The 21,960-nt window shown below is 40.3% G+C and overlaps 5 protein-coding genes across 5 annotated transcripts; 1 reads left to right on the top strand and 4 right to left on the bottom strand.

The window, feature by feature from the left end:
• Window positions 1-4,586: 4,586 nt before the first annotated feature.
• Window positions 4,587-5,270, bottom strand: N7471_005249 (DUF3632 domain-containing protein; the record flags this gene model as incomplete). The annotated part of the gene is made up of 1 exon (XM_057277968.1): window positions 4,587-5,270. One exon carries the CDS (start codon window positions 5,268-5,270, stop codon window positions 4,587-4,589), a length of 684 nt encoding a protein of 227 aa, XP_057137578.1.
• Window positions 5,271-7,402: 2,132 nt separating this feature from the next.
• N7471_005248 (uncharacterized protein) lies at window positions 7,403-7,873 on the top strand (the record flags this gene model as incomplete). The annotated part of the gene is made up of 1 exon (XM_057277967.1): window positions 7,403-7,873. One exon carries the CDS (start codon window positions 7,403-7,405, stop codon window positions 7,871-7,873), a length of 471 nt encoding a protein of 156 aa, XP_057137577.1.
• A 4,263-nt stretch (window positions 7,874-12,136) lies between these two features.
• N7471_005247 (uncharacterized protein) lies at window positions 12,137-13,574 on the bottom strand (the record flags this gene model as incomplete). The annotated part of the gene is given in 5 exon segments (XM_057277966.1): window positions 12,137-12,205; window positions 12,969-13,064; window positions 13,248-13,334; window positions 13,479-13,550; window positions 13,569-13,574. The coding sequence occupies 5 exon segments, from the start codon at window positions 13,572-13,574 to the stop codon at window positions 12,137-12,139; spliced, it is 330 nt and encodes a 109-aa protein (XP_057137576.1).
• Window positions 13,575-13,578: 4 nt separating this feature from the next.
• Window positions 13,579-14,357, bottom strand: N7471_005246 (uncharacterized protein; the record flags this gene model as incomplete). Its single annotated transcript, XM_057277965.1, has 4 exons — window positions 14,267-14,357; window positions 14,142-14,189; window positions 13,745-13,838; window positions 13,579-13,622 (listed from the first exon to the last, which is right to left on the bottom strand). The coding sequence occupies exons 1-4, from the start codon at window positions 14,318-14,320 to the stop codon at window positions 13,579-13,581; spliced, it is 240 nt and encodes a 79-aa protein (XP_057137575.1). The 5' UTR covers window positions 14,321-14,357.
• Window positions 14,358-20,339: 5,982 nt separating this feature from the next.
• N7471_005245 (Retrotransposon polyprotein) lies at window positions 20,340-20,828 on the bottom strand (the record flags this gene model as incomplete). Its single annotated transcript, XM_057277964.1, has 2 exons — window positions 20,340-20,741; window positions 20,781-20,828. The coding sequence occupies 2 exons, from the start codon at window positions 20,826-20,828 to the stop codon at window positions 20,340-20,342; spliced, it is 450 nt and encodes a 149-aa protein (XP_057137574.1).
• Between the last annotated feature and the right edge of the window lie 1,132 nt (window positions 20,829-21,960).

Here is a 21,960-nt window from a genome sequence, read left to right as displayed (position 1 = left end):
TATTAATAGGATTATAATAGTAGAAGTATTAACTTTTAAATATGATAGTCCACTAAAATCAATATACTGATCAAGAGTTCACCCGATCATCAGATCGCACGCTTAGCTCTCCTATAAGCCCGAAAGCCTAACAGGTATCGATATAATAGCCAGGATTTTAATATTTTGGTCAATCAGATTGTGAGCTATTTCGCTAAGGCTATTTCCGACCGACCGGAGCAGCCTTAGGGTCTTCTAGCGGATAGCGTAATGAAGCTAAAGTCTCGTTCTAGGGAGCCACAAATATAGACTCATAAGCAAGATAGACCCTTGCTCTTCTTAGACCGTTTACACGCTAATATTAAGGTTGCCGATAATGTCACCAGCTTTTTCGTCCGTCGTTATGTATATTTTGCATTTTTCGGAAAGTCTGCCCGGGTTATAACTAGTAATGTCAACCAAGCTAAAGACACTAATCTAGATCAAGGAATAGGGGAGATACCTCCTTCGCTAATATTCGTCGAAGAGGACGACCCCCCTATTACTCATACGCCCGCACTAGACCCCTAACCACCTCACGAGTATTAGGGGGAGCCATAGCAGCAGATAGCTAAAGTGATTATAGGGCGAGGAGGTAGTGAAAGTCAGCAGCCATTACGGACGGACTAAAAAGAAACCGCGAGGCGTCAACGAAGGCGAAATTTTCAAATACGCCGAGCTATCTCGCGCCTAGCGGGGAATATAAAAGAGCTAATGGAGTTGGAACTACCAGATATAAATCATGACCAGGTTATGTTAAACCGGAGCAGTTCGCCTAAAGAAAATTCTATATCAGTCGGGCCTTAAAGCTAGCCGGAGCCGGTCTAACTAGCGACGGCTATCACGCTTTTTTCCCCTACCTCTACTATGCCAGATATTGAAGATAGTAGGAGTGACTACACACGAGTCTCCCTAGACGTAGGTCCGCTTATAGAGGACTAGGAAGAGCAAACAATAGTCGAAGAGGCTAGTAAAGACGATGCTCCTAACGAGCAGACACGGGTCGATAATAAAGTTCGGCGAGTTTCTCTAGAATTAGAGACAAACAATTCCTTAGTATATAGCCAACCCCCACCGGAAAGTCTAGATGAATTTCTTGCTAGTTTAAGAAGAGCTTAGGAAGAATAGGAACAATTAGAAGAGAGGTTAGAAAATAAGCGGCTTCATTAGGAGCTCGGCGAACTAGAGCATTCACAGAACGAGAAGCCTTCTCCATAAGAAGACAGATAGGATTCATCGCCACTACGCCTTAAGTACCGATCCGAGGAACCCGCGTATAGGGATGTCGTGGATACCGTAGTTGCTCTAGACGCTATCACCCACGAAGCGTTGGTAGAACCTCTCCGCCTAGAAACGCCAGGATCTGCTATAGATCCCCACCCCACTCCTCTAGTTACTAAAGATATCCCTACCTTAGATTCCTCTATAGCCGATCTTATACCCTTAAGGGCGGTTAAGTAGCGGCCCCCTTAAAATCATATTAAGATCGAGCTCTAGTCCCTTAAACGAGGAGAGTGGAGACGGTTAGACTAGCTCCGCGTCGATCCGTTAGATCTATCGCCACTAGAACGAGTCGCGCAAAAGTATTTATAGAAGAATTATTCCCTATACGATAAGAATATACACAACCTAAGGCCAGCCTAATATTACCGTGTAGCGATAGCTGATGGTAGTAACGCCTTCTTCATAGTTTCCGAGTATAAGGAGAAGAAGCTTACGGCAGAGGGTCGAGTTATAAAGGAGAAGAAACTCCTAGGGATAGCATCTCGAGTATTAGACTAGGTAGAGGGTGGAAGGTATCCTAAGTTCTTATAAGATACTCCTTTCAGATCCTTAATAGACCTATATAGCTTGAAATAAGAGCGTACTATAGATAAGATATATAACACCCTAAGAGGAATCTAATAGGTGTGGTACTAAGATAAAAGACTGCTTTTATGTTTATAATAGAGCTATATAGAGTATCCTATAAATGGTAATATAAAAGGATGTTAATAACAGATTATTTTTAGCTAGCTCATTTCAGGAGTAAGGATCACATAGAAGGCAGAAAATAAGAGACTCCTTTCGATAGGGCTCAGCATATAGGAAAATCCTCTTAAGAGGGAATCAAATATAGTAGGGCCTACTAAAGAGTATAGGCAATATAGAAGGCTACACGTTATATAAACTAGCTCTTCGTGCTCCTTCTCTTCTAGTCCAATTATTCTAGGCCTAGACCAATCCTAAGATAGTCTAGAGGCGACCAGGAAATGCGCACGACAGTTCTCAGCCAGATACCCACGCTATCCTAGTGAGGGCTAGTGTTATTAGCTTATCAGCTAAAGGGTGGGTCCCCGTAGTGGCCTTCGATTCGGTGGTGGTCTGCACCCCTCTAGTAGCTACTTCCTTTTCTATAGTGTGCTAATTTCCTCGAGAGCCTCGCAATATAACCTCCAAACTTTGAAGAAGCCTTAGTGATACGATTATAGTCTGAACGACACGTATGGCTTGGACATTCTATATCTACTTCCCATAACTCGCGTTATTAACGACCATAAATTCGCTAACACATCGTAAACTACCCTACACTTATATATATAAACCGCCTCACTATTTCTTCCCCTTATCACGAGTCTCGGTTTAGTGGCTTTATACGTGGAGCGAACGCCTTTATAAGATAATCACGAATATATAAGTCCTATCTTCTATTACAGAAACTCGAGGTCGATCAAGTTTTCGGACTCTACACGCCCTCGCTAATTCATCTAAGCCATTGTTTATCATATCTCTAATCGACTCATCATCCTTGAACCTAGGCAAGCATGATATCCTACCTTTAGTCAATAGTGGTAGCCTAGAAGGCTTTATCAAATATATAGGTATACCAGCGTCAAGCTCTAAATCTCAATTTATATCTACCGTGCTTAGCGAGATCACTTAATAGCGTGAGCAGATCCACTCTCAAGATGAAGAGTTGAAGAATCTTTAAAAGGAGATTCTTCATATATAGGAGATAAAACGAACTACCATCAACGATATGCTTATTACCAACGAGACTAAAAGAGCAAAATAGAGAGACTCCGCGACATAGATCGAATCGCTTTATACTACTATAGATAAAAAGGAAAGTAAGATTGCTAAATACTCTAAGACTTTGGAGGCTCTATAGTAGGAAATAGCGAACTTAAAATCGACTTACTCGCTAGAGATCGCGAAAGTCTTATAATCCGCCGAAGATATTAGTACTCTATAAGCTAATTTAAAAGAGAAGGATAAGATAATAGACCAAATGAAGATAGTAGGATCGAAATTAAAATCAATGTTATTATTATAGTAGAAAAAGAACGAAGAGCTAGAAACTACTAATGCCTCGATAAGTATAGAGCTCTAGGTAGTTAGAGCTCGTATCTAAAAATTAGAAGACTTCCCTATCCAATCCTTAGACATTAATAACGACTTTATATAAGTCGTATCAAATAATTGTAACCATTCGTGAACTAACTATTCCCGCGTCTTATTATAGGACGACGAAATTCAGAAGTCTTTAGACCTCTACTATAAACGAGTTGTCCCTATTTCTAGAATAAGATATTCTAGAAGATATTCTTAAGGTCTATTTTTAGACACCTTTACTCACGCTCGTTACTAATATAATAAAAAGGAGAAACTTATATAGGAGAAAATTAGGAAGGTAGATAATATAATTCTACCACTAAGCTTTCCTCTGATTCCCTCAAACTCCTCGGTAGCTAAAGCGATACGATTTATATTAATCCTAGCTATTCTATTTAGAGAGATTAATTAACGGATATTCTAGCCTAGCTATTTTATTTTAGAGGGCAATAATCTTCGTGAAGCTCTCGAACATCTTATAGAGAGTAATAGCGAAAGAGAAGCATTTTGCCATCGTATACTTCTCTCTATTAATCTATACGCCGAATATAACACTCTTAAAGCTAAAATTCGAGCCGTGGTTTAGAAAATGTCCTTATATATAAGTAGTCTCTTTTCTAAAGCGTAGCACGATTTGTTTTATATAAAAGTTAAGATAATAGTTTAGAACGCGGCCGAAGTTTAGCTTCTAATTTAGCGATCGTAAAAGAAGTTCGAGATAGACTTCGATCCTTTTAATCCTAAGGATAATAAATAGGATCGCTTCCCTTCTACTAGTAAAAATATAACACTAGTGGTATAAGACCTTTATAGTCTATATCTTTTTAATATCTTCCTATATATCTCCTTAGTGGAAGACGGCGACTATAATCTATTAACCAAGATCATTCAACTCCGTAGCTCCTAGGAATTATATTTAGTAGCGTAGCATAAAGCCACTCAAATAGTAACCTCTGCTATCACTAGAAGGTATTCTACCCGCCCTAGGAGGCAATCAACTATAGGCTCGAATAGGAAGCCTTTTTTAGGTGGAAATTTAACTAAGGGCTGACTAATAGGTTATAGAGAAGGGTCTAGAAACGCTAATAGCTATAGAGACTAAAAGGGAGATAAGGATGGCATTTGAGAATTATTAGCAATAGTACTCTATATAAACATTTTTGGGTCATGCTCTTCCCATAGTTTACATCCCCCTATATAAAATAATATCTCAAGGTAGCCTCCAGCCGTATCTTTGCGAAATGCCGTAAACATCTTGGCAGATCTTCGGTTGAGAAGAAATATGTGAGCATTAGAGCACCAACGGGCCGAGACGCCCTGATGACAAGGAGATGCATGTGCTGGCAGGTGCGTTCGGGGATTTGATGCCCCACTCCAGAGTTAGGAACGTCATCATTGGCTAGGGGTACCCTTAGGTGTGTGTCCCAGTGATCATCGGCAATCTGATGTAACCGCTTAAGCCAGTATAACCATCTCCAGGGACTAAATCCTCCAGGTGCCTGTTGACCTAGCTCCGACTGGACAAAGGTGAAGCCACCTGTCCCAATGGTACTGTGGGAGCAATCATTCCATGAGACATCGGATAAGAGTATGATGTTATGCCCGGCTTCTCGGATCCAGGCACATGCAGATGGGAGTAAAGAAGCAATAGTAAATCCAGGCATTGTTCGGCGATGGTCTTCGTTTTCGTCATCCGGCTCATTAGAGCTTCCAAGGGGACGCTCGGACTCGAATGTATCACGAAAAAGGACCAGAGCAATCTGGCAAAGCCGATCGTTCGCAATCCGCGTGGACGCAAGCTTTGCAAGGAAGGACGCAGCATTAAGGCGCTGCTTTAAGTCCATTTCCGCGCAGTCGTTGATCCAGCACTCTGTCATGTCCGTCGCAAGGAATGGCAGGTCGTTCCAGACTGTCCCATCTGGAGTTCTAGCTATATCGATGCCACCGCCCGGTGCCGGTCTGGTTAGAGGCCCGCGTCCCCGCGTCCGGAGGATGTCGAGGACCCCACACTTTGAAGCTTCATCTCACCAGAAGCAATGCCTTCAATGGTCTATCTAATGGCTCCAATAAGGTGTGTGAATAAATAATCTGCGGGCAGGTTTGGTGTGAAGTGGAGCGAGCACAGCCACTGGAGTATTTCTACAGCTAAATTTAATCCGAAAACAAAAATCTTTCTTCTGATCTATAAAAAATCTATTAGACCTTCTCTGTAGTCTGAAGATGTAAGCGAAATACTTAAAAAATACAGCAAAATCTACATAAAATATGCATACAGCGAGGTCCTACTGTTTGTTCTGTTTGACCACCCGCGGGTGACCCGCGGGTGACCCTCGCTGCCGGTGAGAATGTCAGACCTTCGACCCTCAAAACGAGGGTCTGAGGGTCACCCGCGGGTGAGGGCGAGGTCTAAGCGCGACACCAGTTTTAGTGTCGTAGGAAAATTTGTGCCTTCCTTTCTATCCTATCTAGTATATTCGCATTCCCTCAAGGAAACAAATGAAAATCTTCTTGATCACCGAACAAACAGACTCTCCCTTCAAAGATTACAGTGCTATCAGGGTTAAAATGGCACATTTGATCGACTCTCAAATAGCCGTTTGTTTTTCATCAACATGCCTCTGTCCAAACAGTGTTTTTGCACTCCTAAAAGACTTATATACATCACGTAGCCTGGGATATAACTCGGCGAGGCGCCATGAGAAATAAATTACACACACACGTCTGTAACATCCGGGTCCTAGAATATTTCCAAAATAGGCAGTGATAGAAGCAACTGTTTTCCATCCAAGAGTTCTGATAGGTTTTTATACCCGATGATCTTCCTAACAAGCCTAGGAATCCCCGAGAATCAAGACTTTAATCAGGTATTTAATCTCAAATTGCCAAAGGGGTAGGAACCGCTGCATCAGTAGAGGTGCTGATGGAAGAAGTCTCGGAGTTCCCGGAATCTTTCGAATCTTCGGCAGGAGCCTCCAGTCTACAATTTGGACGGGTGCAGGAGGCATCAATTATACATCGACAATCCCTGATGCAGAAGGCGCTGCCGTGGAGATGAAATGTTGAGCAGTAGGCGCCATGATGCTGACAAAAGAAGGCATTGGCGGGGGTCGAACAGTTCAAACGATAAATAAAATTCTTCTTCGGAAGGCTGCTGAGCCCTTCATCTCGGGGATCATTGGTAATAGGAATTGCCGAGCCCATCGCCGCAAGAAGCCATACGACTGACGTGAGACTGATCTGTCCATATGCACGAGGTAAAAATCAAAAAAAAGTCAAAGATATAAAAATTCCTAGTAAAAGGAGGACGAACCTGGGCCTTCATCTTGACTAACAGTGGAGCGTCACGATTGAAAGTATGTTTCGTAGAATGAATGTGTAGACAAACTTGAACTTCGAGGTATTCCGTCAGAAAGGCTCCGTCCATTATGCCTTTTTATATAACATTTCTCATAGCTAGTCCACAGCACCACGACAGATACGGTATCGCGGATCGGCGAAATGTCCTGCCCAATATGCCTTTTTCTTTAATAACCACGCCAATTTCCGTTAGCACAGTTGACCATTAAAATCCCGCATATATTGCTACCTAACAAGCCCGTCCATGCGGAGCTTTTTCTCTTTAGGAAAAAGGGCACCCCCGTACGGTCAGGTTGAATGTAACCGTACTTTGAGTGGTTACATATGACTGCGGCAACTCACGGCCTCGTGATGCGTGGTAGCATTGCATTTCAGGGGTGCTAGCCCCGAGTCGAGGAATCTTGATTTAATCCTTGCTCTGTGTCAATGATAAGTGGATTGTTTACACACACCCACAGAGATAACAGCACAAAGGACTTCGAGCTCGCGAGGCAATCACATTTCCACCTTTAAAACAAAGGTCCCATTCATTTTATTTCGGTGAGATTCAGTCCCACAAAACATTACATCTCCGGATATCCCATTCCAGCCACACGCGTCTTTCAAGTATCTCTCTACGTCAATCTTCACAGCCGTCGAGCTATCGTCCATTATGAGATATCAGACCCCCTGGCACCCCGAACATAAAGTCCCTATCGTGGATGGGAGATATCAGGATCCCAGGACGGGTGAAATCCGGCAAAACACCCGGACAGATACATTTCTTGGTCCTCCTTTGGTACACGTGACGTGGCTCAACATTCATGGCAATTCCACATTTCGAGGTATCGGAGCTACGTTCGCCGCTTCAATCGACGATGTGTTCGTCAGCATTGCCGATCATGTGAGAGGAAACGTTTACAGCATTACCAGTATGAACGCAACCTTGTACTCGGTGACCGTTGTTTGTTCGACCGAGAAGTCGGATGTTGAGATTGGGGGTGTGATCCAAGACCTGCACCAGCATTTGAACAAGGATGTAGTGATTCCAGAGGAGGAACTGGCAGCCTTGCGAGCATGGAAAGAATCCAATGAATCTATTGAGAATGCGTCGCCAGAAGAGAGCGAGGGGCCCAATGCTTAATTTTGTGAAGACGCGCAAATACAGTGGTCTTGGACTTAACTGGCCGTATCTTTACTACGCCTAATTTATGTGTCCGTGCTACCCTATCACTCCTGGGAACGGCCCAATGCACTGCCAGTGAGGATTGATTTCATTGGCTTATTAGCTTGCTGTAGGAGCGGGTCTCTGCAGTGGCTTTCATTGGGCGACAATATAATAGCGCTACGGACGCTAGACCGTGACTGAAAGTAGAGCTAGGGCCAAGCCAATCACTATAAAGAGCCACGAGAATCCTCTTCTAGAAAAAGAATATCGAAGAAATCTTTGCTCTCTGCTATCCTACTATTGAATTGAAAAATACCGCCGCCTTTGACAGATATCTTTCTATCTCTGAATACTCTCTATATAATGCGGCTTGTATATCATAATTAAGTTTGCCCTCATTTAGACAAAGATTGTTCCAATTCCTAACAATTGCGTAGAGTCCTATAATCTGATATCGTTCATTTTTTTGTTGGTAAAAACCAAAAGTAGTTCATAATTCACTAGGCATTGGAAAGTTCTTTTCTAAGAAAGGCCCTTAAGCTAGCGATAATCGAGAGTATTGATAAGGAAGTCTTTAGTCGTTACTATGAGTTTATATACTCTAGGGATTACTCTACTCTATATCCCGTTCCGTAATCTTCTAGGAACGGTACTCCGTAGCTAGAAAATAGGGAAACGTAATACTAGGAAGAGGCGAATAGATAGGATTCTTCTAGCCTAAATTTCAATCTCTTCTATCTAAAGGGGCTTTTACTTAATTATGATATCCTACTAGCAGAACTTAGCCATACACCACGATTAGGATCTAAGAAGGACTTAAGCAATAACCCTTTCACGAGCTATATAGTAGTGTTTCTGAGTCACGCCGAAATTTATCGTTTTAGATTTAGAATAGGCTAGCTTTCTCTTATTCTCCTATCTTTCTATCGGTTATTACGATTGCTTAAGAATTTTACTCTATTTGAAGAACGAACGGGAGATATCGTTCAGCTATTAGTATTTGTTTTTAAGGATAGTGAGTATATAAGGAATTTAGAAGTTATACTATAAGACTACATAGTCTAGAATGTGGAGATTTTAATGCGGAATGCCGACTTTAAAAGTTTCCTAGCGCGAAACTTATCGTTAGAACAGACCGTCTTTCGTTCAATATAGAAATAAAGGTGAGCTTATAAATTAAATGTGCTGCGATCTCTATACCATCTTCCGTATATATAGAGATCAGATTGAAATCACTAACTAATATACGCTGATATAGTTAGTTATAGTTAGCCAATGGTTTTAGTGTGTCAGCCTAAAAGGCGCAGCCCCCCAAAGAACCTCGTAGTTAACTATCCCTATTTTACGCGAAGGAGCAAATAGGTCAGTTTGATGGCTTGCCATAAACCTAAGAAGGGCAACAACTTATCAAAAGCCCTTTTAAAGAGCTTAAATCTCAAGTGAGCCTAAATAAAAGATCCCTTTAAAATTTTGTTTTCGGAATATTTGACCTTTAAGAAAATTGCAACGCGCAAATTTTAAGAGGCGGTATAATTCAAGTGATTGTAAAATCCATAGCCCGAAATTTTCGAGCCCTAAGAATATTCCATTATCCTAAATATTGTACACCGATAATTTTCCACTCTAGCGGTGTTAACCGGACATAAGAAATTAGCGTAATGGTTATAAGGTGCAAAAGCGCAATGTGGATAAGGTGCGTAAGGTGCATAAGCATACCCGTCTTCTACAATATAGATATACCCATTCCCCTGTCATAATATTTGAATCTTTAAGTTCAATTATCTCACATTATCTGGCCACCTCATGAAATTGTAAGAAAACCAGAATATTCCATTGATTTCGAACTAACTATGAGATATAGAGTGATAATCTTAAGCCGCTAGACGACGTTGATATCGATGAGAAAGTTAAAAATAACCCGAGGGTCCACGACTGACACAGTCTCGACCCTTATCCTCTGATTATATATTATAGACTTCATAGTGTTTATAAACCACAATCATTCTTAAGCTGATAAAAGAGGATTTCGAGTAAAATTACTAAGTGCGTCGACCTCAAATTTAGTCTTAAGTAGAAAATATATACACATCTATCCTATAAATAGAAAGCATTTAATAAACCCCGAAAGTTCTTTTCTATATATAGGGCATAGATCTCGATCAAGCCGTTTTTCGTATGCCTTATAAATCAAATGTCCGTATGCCCGCGTATGCTAACGATCCGGCTACTCGTAGTAAATGTCATAGTTTAGAATACGTATTCGAGAAAGCTCCTCTTGATACTAGTCTTTCTATAGGAGAAGTTTACTCTAAAGTTCCTCTTAATACCGCTCTTCCTATAGGAGAAGCTTGCTCTAAAGTTCCTAGACTTACTTTTATAGCTTTTCAACTTCTTAATCGAGACTTTTAACTTCTTCGTCAAGTGTCTTATATAGCTTCTTAAAATAGGTATCCTAGTTTATTATTAGCTCGGGAAATCGGAGTGTCTTAGAAAAGCTATACTAGAGTGTCACGTTATTTTCCTTTAGCCCTTTTACATTTATATAATAGTTCTATACTACCACTCGTAGTATCGGTTGGTTCGATTAGGATCCTAAGAGATATATATAGAGATCTTCTTTAGACTTATGAATCGGTTGGCCGCTAGCTCGGGGGTAGTTCGTCATCTTTAATAAGAATCGTGCTTAACGGACTAGTCATTATAGCTTAAAAAGAAGAGAGGTGTACCTAGGTGCTAGGTTGACTAGGTGGGAGGAAAGTAGAAGTCTAACTAAGCTAGAGTTAGGGTATAAGGCTTATTATATACCTAAGAGCTAATAGTTCGAGTGGGCTACTACTAAGAGACGATTAGACACTACTTTACGTGATTCATCGTATATATATATATAACCCGATTAGATTATACAAAACTAAGATAGCATATATAAAGCATTAAGTGCTATAAAGCACTTTATTATCCTAACCGTAATAAGGAGCTATTACCAATTCGGCAACTATCCCGTGCTCGTTCTCCTCGCGCGGGGGATTCGTATAGAACCTCTCTAGTCTATATTCTCGCTAGATACGGCAAATGCGATTCTATTCTAAATTAGAAGTAAACGGATACCGAGTTAATGGCTTCGTTAATTTATGGCCGGCCTATTCTTGTTTTTGAAGCCCCTTCTTGGAGGTTATAGGGGTTAGATGGTAGGAAAGAAAAACTAAAGATGAAAGGTAAGAAAGTAAAGAGATAAAAAGGTTGTATTTAGTTAATTGAAGTATATTCAATATAAAGAAGATTAAAACCATGTTGTAAAAAAGATTATTATCTCGGTGGTTATAGTCTTATTTATCTCTTTTGAAAATAGATCTAGATAGATCTAATTAAATGTGTTATCGTCATAATGATGGATTTAAAATGCATTGTATTGTTATATTATGAAATCATTATTTTGTAATGTTGCATTTTAATAAATGCATTGTATGGTTATATTGTAATGTTGCATAATGCATTGTATGTTCATATTATATTTTACATTGTATGGTTATATTATTAAATCATTATTTGTAATGTTGCATTTTAGTTTAAAATGCATTGTATAGTTTAAATCACTTACATGTTATATTAATAGGATTATAATAAAATGCATTGTATAGTTTAAATCACTTACATGTTACTTAATAATAATACTAATAATAGTAGAAGTATTAACTTTTAAATATGATACCCCTATATCGGATTCGGGCATCGCTAGCGACTCCGCACACGATACATATTAGAAGTATAGCGCTAGAACGCCATTCGATATAGTAAGCCTACTTCACACTAGTTGCATTTAAGTGGTTCTTCTTTAAGATAAATAGTATCAAAGTGGCGCGTAACACACCTAGGATTATAAAATATCTAAAAGCGAACCTTATCTAGAAGCCCTTCACTTACGAAGCATTGAAAGTATGCCTCTAGCTACTTAGCAGTTTTAAGGTATTCCCTAGTGGTACGTAACGGCTTACCACGTATAGGGGTAGGTACCTTATATAAGTCGATATCATTTCGGGTCTACTATAAATCCTTTAGCTAAGGTATCGGTCTAGTCGGCGAAGTAGATTTAGGAGCTTTCTATTTAGGCCGGCCCCTTAATAGGCCTCCTTTAAGGACGTCACAATACTAGATAACCGCTATAGTACCCGTATCGCGCCGATACCACTCATCCTCTAACGAGTTAGAAATAGGGTAGGAAAGAAGACTCTACACGAGATATAACTAAAGGGGGTATATAGTGTCCTCTAAGGGTGAGTCTTCGCTCTCTTCCTTAACCGCGGCACCCGATAGCTATACCTTAATATCTAAAAAGGCTTACTCTTTATCAAATTTCTCCTAGATCTAATACTATAAGCTCTAGTATAGCCTTTTCCGCGTATTTCTCACCTCCTTCTCCCGTTACTAGAGTCGGAGAAGTAGGCCGGGTTGCTAGGTCTCTTCGTATTACGCGCTATCATATTTAAAAGTTAATACTTCTACTATTATAATCCTATTAATATAACATGTAAGTGATTAAAACTATACAATGCATTTTAGTTTAAAAATGCAACATTACAAATAATGATTTAATAATATAACCATACAATGTAAAATATAATATGAACATACAATGCATTATGCAACATTACAATATAACCATACAATGCATTTATTAAAATGCAACATTACAAATAATGATTTAATAAATATAAACCATATATGGATTTATTAAAATGCAACATTACATATGATTTAATAATATAACTATACAATGCATTTTAAATCTATCATTATGACGATAACACATTTAATTAGATCTATCTAGATCTATTTTCAAAAGAGATAAATAAGACTATAACCACCGAGATAATAATCTTTTTAACAACACGGTTAATATCTTCTTTATATTGAATATACTTCAATTAACTAAATACAACCTTTTTATCTCTTTACTTTCTTACCTTTCATCTTTAGTTTTTCTTTCCTACCATCTAACCCCTATAACCTCCCAGACGCGCGTATCTTACCTAGATTACGCTAGGCCTCTTCCAACTCGGGATGATCTTTAACTTACGCCCTTTATTAATAAGTTAAGTAGCGTGGGCGTCGCGTGTCTCACTAACGGCTTTACTAGGTGACGGCTCGTATCAGTTCTATAGCCGGGTCGAGGCTATAGATAACTCGGATTATATCGGTGTCGATTTATAAGGGATGATAGTGGTTGAGAAAGGTGCGGGGACTAGCATATTTTATAATCAATATATGTTACTCCTTACTCACCCACCCTACGGACTATATCAGCCACCAACTTAATAGGATAAATCAAATTCAAAGTATCTAAAGAAGAACTCACCGCTCTCGTTAAGCACTTTACCACTTCTATACTAGAACTAATAGGCGTAAAATGCCCCTTTCTATCCGCGAATCTCGCTAAATATAACTAGTAAGGTAGATATTAAAGACTTAGGCATCTGTATAGTCCGTTGAATGGTTGGAACGCCCTTAACTAACTCCGTTTTATAAAAGATATACTATTTAGACTTTTTCGGATCTAAAGGCACTAGGAGCTACTTATAGCCTTTACTAATGAAAAGTTTCCGTAGCTGTCTTCGAAGTCAGCCCCTGATTCCGGAACGCCCGTGCGTGAAATAGGATGCTAAAAAGTAATATATACGGGCATATCACTAGAGAAGGCCTATAAACGATCTCGGGAAGTGTAAAAGTAGTTCTATTGATTAGTTAGCTATATGACCCTAGTTAGAAATCCTAGAGACGATAAGAAGGATCTTAAGAGATATTATATATCTAGAGGTAGTTAGGGGAACTAAGAGAGGGGGAGATAGAAATTACGCTCGCCGTATAATTTAGTCTGACCGAGGAATTTTTTAGTTCCCTTAGGAGTAAGTTCGATTATAGGGACGGGTGGGCCCCCACGAGGATCCTTCTAGAGGGAGATCTATAAGTCTTAGAACTATAGACTTAATAGGGCGCTTTTCCGGTATAACGTAAAGATACCGAGGGAGTTGAATAGACACACTTAGATACGTTAGAAGCCTAGATGGAACTTTTTTTCCTATATCGATAAGATCGTTTTATTAAATGGGGCGATATCCTCGATATAAACCGGCGTCTCCTTTTTAGGCTACGTGTCTAAGCTAAACTCCACGATTAAGTACTTTATACCCTATAATCAATAGTAAGTCAAGGATATCAAGCTAGATTAGGATAAATTTAGAGGTATAATAACCCTTCGTATCTCTAAGCTATCTTTATCATTAATTATAATCTTAGTGAGCTTTTAATAGTAATAGCGAAGGTTTTTCTAATCGGTCTCGAATGTACTAGCTTTATTAATGCCCTTTATATATCGACCGTCCTCGCCTCGCTCGAGCTAGAGACACTAGCGTAGGAAACGATATATATCATTATTCGACGCCTAGCGTAGCGCCTCCTCGACCTCGCGCTATTTTAGCTTATTAGGCCTATTTCGCACTTAGCTAATATAGTACCTATACCTACGTTAGGAATCTCCCTATTAATACCTCTAGTAGCGATATACCTAGTAGGTCACTCACCTTTTCCACTAACTCTTAATCCGCTCTCGTCGTTTAATAGTACCCGGTGCTTTATCGAAATCCTCTGTTACGCACTGCTAACTGGTCACAGTTAGGTTAGAAGGATTCGGTTATACTTGCCTTATGCTTCTCAGGTTTCTAACGTCAACGATCTGTTCTCTCAACCGTACTGTTGCCTAACAGGCCTTACTGCAGGATGGGTCCTATTGAGGTATCGAGGAACGATGCCAGGTAGAGCGCCGAGGAGATCTATACCGAGGTATTGGTCTACTCGTAGGTGTTGTCAAGTTATAATCAAGTAACGAGTCACTAAAGTTCCAAAGGTATACACAAGTAACAATGTATGATTGAAGACGAAGAACTAAACTAGATACATGAATGAGTGTCTTTATATATCCCTGAGTTCTTCCTATATAGAATGGTAGATTGTAGATGAGTAGAATTGCCTTGGCGGTTTCTACTAGTCTACCGTTGACTGTTCTACTACTTGTATGATCACGTGACGGCTTCCGTTGGTGGCAGAGGTTTGCTGGTCTATATAGGTATATATATACCGGATATCCTCTAGAAGTGGGTCCCGCTTAGGGCTGATTATACTCTTGCTCACTAAGTATGATCACGGTTTCTCTTTTCCTTAAACGCCCGGGTATCCTAGAGTATAGGATGGTGCACGTGATCTGATGATAGATCGTTCGGTTGGCTCTCGGTGGCCTATTAGTAGTTACGGTCCCTACAACTAATTGGTGACTAGTATATCCGTAATATCACCTCCCCTCTTCCTAGGAGTTTCATCCCTAAGACTTATAAATCTGCGGTTCCCCCTTAGGTAGGTGATGGATTTTTTCTTTTCTCAAAATAATGCGTCCTCGTTATGCCTAAACGTAAGGCTGACTCCGTTTCTAAGCTTACTCCCAGACTTCCTTCTGATTCCTCCGACGCTCACTAACGTTAAGCAACCTATATCGAGGATAATAGTTTCACCACCGCCATTTCTTACGATCATTATAAAACGGCTGGTGTAGCTTGCTTGATGGATCGGTCTCATTGTTATTCGAAATATACGTCTTACACTCGTGTAGGTCGTACGTGTAAGCGTGACTTCCACACTAGTCGGGAGTGGGATTTATTACGTCGTGCCGAAGATAAACTTTCTTCCGACCTTAAAATAAATAAAAATGAACTCGATTTGTTGGAACCCGAGTTAGGTGAATTGTAGGCTCGTCTCGTAGAGCTATATTAGCAAGTGTTGAATAAATAAAAACAATACTAGGAAACCATATCGCGATAACGTCGGCTACGAAAGTAGATGGCTTTCCTAAAATAAAAGGGTTTTAAAATGTTAGAATATAACGCGGAACTCCTTTAAATTCTCGATGAAAAACAAACGTCCCTAGAGTAGTCTTCCTCCTCTACTCTTGAGTTCGAGCAGCTTACTACTACTACTAAGCATCCGAATTTTGATTAGATGCTAGCGGAGATTGCTGATCTTCTAGTGTCTTTCTGGGACGGCCCGGCTTTCTCCGCTACTAGTGTTAGTAGAACTATTAAACTAGCTAGGGGTAGCCCCTTAGATTCTCGATAGGTTCCCACGTGTTTTCAGAGGTATCGTACCCCTTCTATCTCACTAAGTAGTGAGGCTTTCCGCTTATCCGTTTTATTTCTAGAATTTCCTTAACCTTATATTCGTTTTCGGTTTCTTCCTCTATTTCCACATTTGTCGTAAGTTTAGCGTTATTTAGTGCGGGTTCGAGTAACGAGATATGGAACACTAAATGGAGTTTTTATATACTTTCTAGTAGTCTTAAGCGATAATTAACTGGTCCCAATTTTTCTTCAATTTCGAATGGTCCTAATCGTAGGTGGTCCAATTTGTTGCTAGGTCGCTTGGTTTTGATGTTGCGGCGTAAAAGATAAACCTTTTCCCCCCTCTTTAGGTTAGGTCCCTCCTAGTGTTGTTAGTTGTAGTACTTCTTTATACGTAGATTAACGAAGTTAATATCTCTAGATAGTTATAGATATAACTGTTTTAGCCCGCTAGCCTTTAGTCTTGCTGATTCCGCCACGGCTGTCTTACTAATTGGTTCTCTAAATATCATAGGGTTGTACCTATAGTTGGCGAAGAACGGTGATTCTCGTGTTGTAGAGTGTACTACATTGTTATATGCTAGTTGTGCTATTAGTAATAGTCCTGCCTAGTCGTCTTGCTAGTAGTTCACGTAGTGGCGTAGGTACTATTTTAACGTCTGGTTCACTCTTTCTGTTTATCCGTTAGTTTATAGGTGATATATAGTAGAGAGTCTAAGCTTAATACCTATTTGATCCGTAAATGATTGCTATATCTTCGATATAAACAACTTATCTCTATCTAATATAATCTTGCTCGGCATTCCGTGGTTTACGACTATATATTATAGCACGATATTCGCCATTTAATCGGCGTTAATGGTTTCTATAGTCGCGATCATATAGGCGTACTTCGTGAGCCTATCGACTATAACCATAATTATATCGTGTCCTTCTAAGACTAGTAGCTTTATAATAAAGTCTATAGTGATCTATTCCTAAGGGTGGGATAGTGTCTCAGATAACTATAATTCCCTATAAGGTGTGTGTCGTGCTAGCTTGTTTCTTTAGCACGTATCGCATCCTCTAATGTAGAATCGGACCTTTCGATATATATTCGGAAAATAATAGTTTCGTGAGATCTGCTCGATAGTCTTTTCTACCCCTATATATCTATATATGATATCGTCGTGATATCTTTTAATCACTTCGTTTTTAAGTTTTATTGGGATATATATCAATCCGTATATATGGAATAATCCGTTATCGTCTAGGGCGAGTTTGTCGCCTATCCTAGTAAGATATTAGATTACGTCTCCTTTCAATTCATCCTTAATCCGTTATAATAGGTCGTTGTCCTTAACCTCGATTATTATAGCTAGTATTTGTTTGTTATATAAGATAGTTCCGTCTTAGTTTTGTTTTAGTATAGCGGGTTCCGCTGCCTTAGTGCCAAGCTTATAATCTGGTCGTCTGCTTAAAGCGTCTGCTTAGCTATTCTCTATTCCCTTATAGTGTATGATTCTAAAATCGTACTATATAAGTGTTTCAGCCTATCGCGCTTATCGTCGTGTAAGAATCTTTGTTATTATAAAGAATGTGAGATTCTTATAATCGGTCCATACCGTCACGGTGTGTTTTACTCCTTCTAGATATACTCTCTAGACTTAGAATGCTGACACTATAGCTAATAGTTCCTTATCGTGTATATTGTAATTAAGTTCTATAGGGATTATCTTCCTAGACTAGAATACGACCGGTTGGGAAGTCCCGTTTTCTTCTTAAGTTAGTCTAGCTCCGAGAGTATAGTCTAAGGCGTCCGTTTCTAACACGATTAGTAGGTCGTAGTTAAACGTAGCCATAATTGTTCGTTTGTTGAATAGCTTCTTTAGTTCCTAAAACAAGGTTTCTACTACGTCGTCCTATACAAATATTTGTCCTTTCTTAGTGAATCGGTAAAGTCCGGTTGCTATACCAGTATATCCGTCGATAATTTTCCGATAGTAGTTTGTAAGTCTAAGAAACTATTACACTTCTTTGACGTTTCTAGGTATAGGCCATTCTATAATACTTTTGACCTTATCCTCTTCTATACCTAATCCGTCTAGGCTGATACGATATCCGAGGAATCCCGTTTCCTAGATATAAAACTCGTATTTCTTGAGTTTAAGAGTGACCTTCGTAGCTCTCAACTTATATAGTACCAGCTTATTATATTTGATATATTCTTCGAGCGTTTTAGAGAATACTAAGATATTATCTAGGTACGCGATAACGAAGATATCGAGATACTCTTCTAGTGCGCTAAAGATAAAGCGCTAGAAGGTGGCTAGTGCGTTAGTAAGACCGAATAGTATAACCATATACTCGTAGTGCCCGTACTTAGTTCTAAATGCCGTTTTCCATTCATGGCCTAGCTTGATCCGAATGCGATGGTACGTATTAGTAATGTTATACTTCGAAAAGTACTTTACTCCTTGAATCCGATCCTAAATCTCGTGAATCAAGGGTAGGGGGTGTCGGTCCTTGATAGTAATCGAATTTAGATATCGATAGTCTATATAGAGTCGAAGACTCCTATCCTTCTTCGGTACGAAGATAATCGGGTATCCTACCGGTGATTTAGAGGCGCGGATATAATCTTTCTATAGGTTTTCGTCGATATAATCCTTAAGTGCTCCGGATTCTTTCTAAGATAATTGATAGATAGGCCTAAAAGTAGGTTCTATACCCTCTATCGTATTAATCTCGTGGTTAAAGATCCCGTGTTCTAGTAGCACTCCGTCGGCTAGTGCCGTAAAGACGTCTCTAAACTCCCGGTATTCGTCTAGAATCCTAGGTTTATCGCTAGTTATATACAGCTTTTCGTGTTTAATAATCATATACTCCGCTAATTCGTGGTCGGATATATTTAGTGACTATTCTATCGTGTCTAGGGTAACGCCCGTGGCTAACACCCTAGCCCTTTTCTTACGGGATTAGTTGTTATTACTATTGGTTCGTTAGGCAGACTTCTTCCGACGTGTCTCGTACTCGTCGTATTGTTTTACGCACTCGTATCTATTAAATGCGATACGTCCCGTTTGCCAATCGATACTCGGGTTATGCTTCCTAAGCTATAGGATGCCTAAAACGATGTCGTAGTCTCCTATCTCTAAGACATTGAACTTAATTAATTCTAGGTGTCCGTAGATAGATATAGGTAGGGTGATAGTTTCTTCGCTAACTCCTCTAGAGAGAACTTCTCTATCGAGCCCTAAAACTAGTATCACTTATAACAACTTTTTGGTTGATACTTATCGGTTTTCCTAAAAACTTAGGTTTATAAAGTTATTGGTGGCACCTAAGTCGATTAGGGTCCACGCCTTTCCTATAGGTAAGATCACGAATAGTTTGATATGAGTTCCTAATAAGGTTGTAGCTAACTACGTTATTAGACGATTATCGTAATCGTATAGTTGTCTTCCGTTATACTAAATCCCTTAGTAAACTTGTTTCTATTATAGCTTCTTTATCCACCGTAGTGGTCTTAGTTCGATGCCGTAATCTAACTTTACTGACCTATAGGTTATACACGTTTCGTCGTAGTATATAATGCTAGCCATTCTGCTATGCCCTAGGTGTCGTGTATATCCTTTACACGCGTAAGTGGAATCTTCGTAAGGGCATCCTATTGGGTCGTCGCCTTCCTTAATTGCTACAATAAGGTGCTAGTCCAACCTGCTAGTCTAAGTCTCACCCTAGAGATGACTAATAAGCTTATCGGCTTCTTCATCGTTACTTAGTTGACGATGGTTCCTAGGACTTTCTAGTGGTGTTTCTAGGATCACTTAGTCTATTCCTAGGGACGTGCTTAGCGTTCTTAGGTCAACGGTGGTTCCGGGGAACGTGACTAGTGTTCCTAGGAGCCCTATATCTGACTCCTAGAGTCTGTGGTGGTCCTAGGACCCGTCTAGTCGTACGTCCGCGGCCTATAGACCTAGCGAGCCCTAGGGCTGCCAACTAGCGTCCTCTTGGGGTTCATAACCCGCTGAGTCATAACTCTAGTTCTAAGGGACGTGTTATGTCTATCCTTGACTCTCCACTATATCCCAATCGATCTCTAGGTAATCGATATACTACTCGTCGGCTAACCCTTTAATGTATAGGTTGCCCGCTATTATCTCTTCTGGGCTTAGGTTTTCCAATTTTGCCAAGAGATCTTCCAAGGTTTCCTTTCTTAGGTAGTCCTTTCTAGATTCTCGTGGTGGTGCCCTATCGCGGCGTCCACTGAATCGGTTGAAGCCGTGCGTTTTACCGCGCTTCCACTAATCCATTTCTCGTCGTTCGTACTTTCGTTCGTTGATGCGGTTGTCGATCTTGACCGCGATCTTAATGAGTTTGTCTAGGGTATCTGGCCTATCGATCCTAGCCAGTTCGTCCTTGACATCGGGTTTGAGTCCTGCCTCGAAGTACGGAATATACGCTCGATCGGGCAGATCTAGATACGAAATGATTTGCTGGAACTCGGAGGCGTACACCGATGCGCTGGTCTGTTGCCTGATTTTCTGCAATTTACGCTCAGCCGTTCTCGCTGCGTCGATGTCTCCGAATGTTCGCTTAAGGTGCTTGCGGAAGTTATAGTATCCTCCGAAGACTTCGGTAGTGGTGGTTAACCACTCGCTAGGTTCTTTCTCGTAGTAGTCTCGAATATATGGTTCGAACCAGCCCTATGCCTGGCCACGTAAGTAGGTTGATATAAAGATCACCTTACTGGCTTCGGTGGGTAGCTTAGTTTGATTTATATCGAGATACATGTCTATCTGAGTGAGGAACCCTCGAAGCTTAGTTCGGTTTCCTTTAAAACACTTAGCCTTGGGTAGTCGTGGTGCCTAGACAGAGCTAGCGGGTGCGGAGGCGATAACTTAAGACTTGATTTGCTCGAGGTACTCGTCTACCTCGCCGAACTTAGTGCCGCTTCGTTCGCCTAAGTCGGATAGTTGACTTATCATCTTCTTGATATTATGCTCTAGTTCGCTGATCTTCTTCTTCTACTTAGCGATAGTGTTGTCTCGCTCGATGTCGGAGTTAGGTTCATCTTGAGGTGGAGTAGCCTGCTCCCTAATAGGCTTCTTGCCCGAACTAACGTGAGATATGTTTATCGTGTAGTGACTCGAAGCTTGATTCGAGACAGTCTTTAATGTGTTACGCACTACTAACTAGTCATAGTTAGGTTAGAAGGATTCGGTTATACTTGCCTTATACTTCTTAGGTTTCCAACGTCAACGATCTGTTCTCTCAACCGTACTATTGCCTAATAGGCCTTACTATAGGATAGGTCCTATTAAGGTATCGAGGAACGATACTAGGTAGAGCGCCGAGGAGATCTATACCGAGGTATTAGTCTACTCGTAGGTGTTATCAAGTTATAATCAAGTAACGAGTCACTAAAGTTCCAAAGGTATATATAAGTAACAATATATGATTGAAGACGAAGAACTAAACTAGATATATGAATGAGTGTCTTTATATATCCCTAAGTTCTTCCTATATAGAATGGTAGATTATAGATAAGTAGAATCGCCTTAGTAGATTCTATTAGTCTACCGTTAACTATTCTACTACTTACATGATCACGTGACGGCTTCCGTTGGTGGCAGAGGTTTGCTAGTCCATATAGGTACATATGTACCGGATATCCTCTGGAAGTGGGTCCCGCTCAGGGCTGATCATGCTCTTGCTCACTGAGCATGATCACGGTTTCTCTTTTCCTTGAACGCCCGGGTATCCCAGAGTATAGGATGGTGCACGTGATCTGATGACAGATCGTTCGGTTGGCTCTCGGTGGCCCATCAGTAGTTGCGGTCCCCACAACTGATTGGTGACTAGCATGTCCGTAACATCCTCGGGGATTTTAGAGAGATTAACCCCACCCTCATCTAGTAGGTC

The sequence above is a fragment of the Penicillium samsonianum genome (assembly GCF_028829775.1).
Source record: "Penicillium samsonianum strain IBT 33392 chromosome Unknown utg000003l_segment0_segment0, whole genome shotgun sequence".
Lineage (NCBI taxonomy): Eukaryota > Fungi > Ascomycota > Eurotiomycetes > Eurotiales > Aspergillaceae > Penicillium > Penicillium samsonianum.
This window is presented reverse-complemented; position numbering and strand designations above follow the sequence as displayed.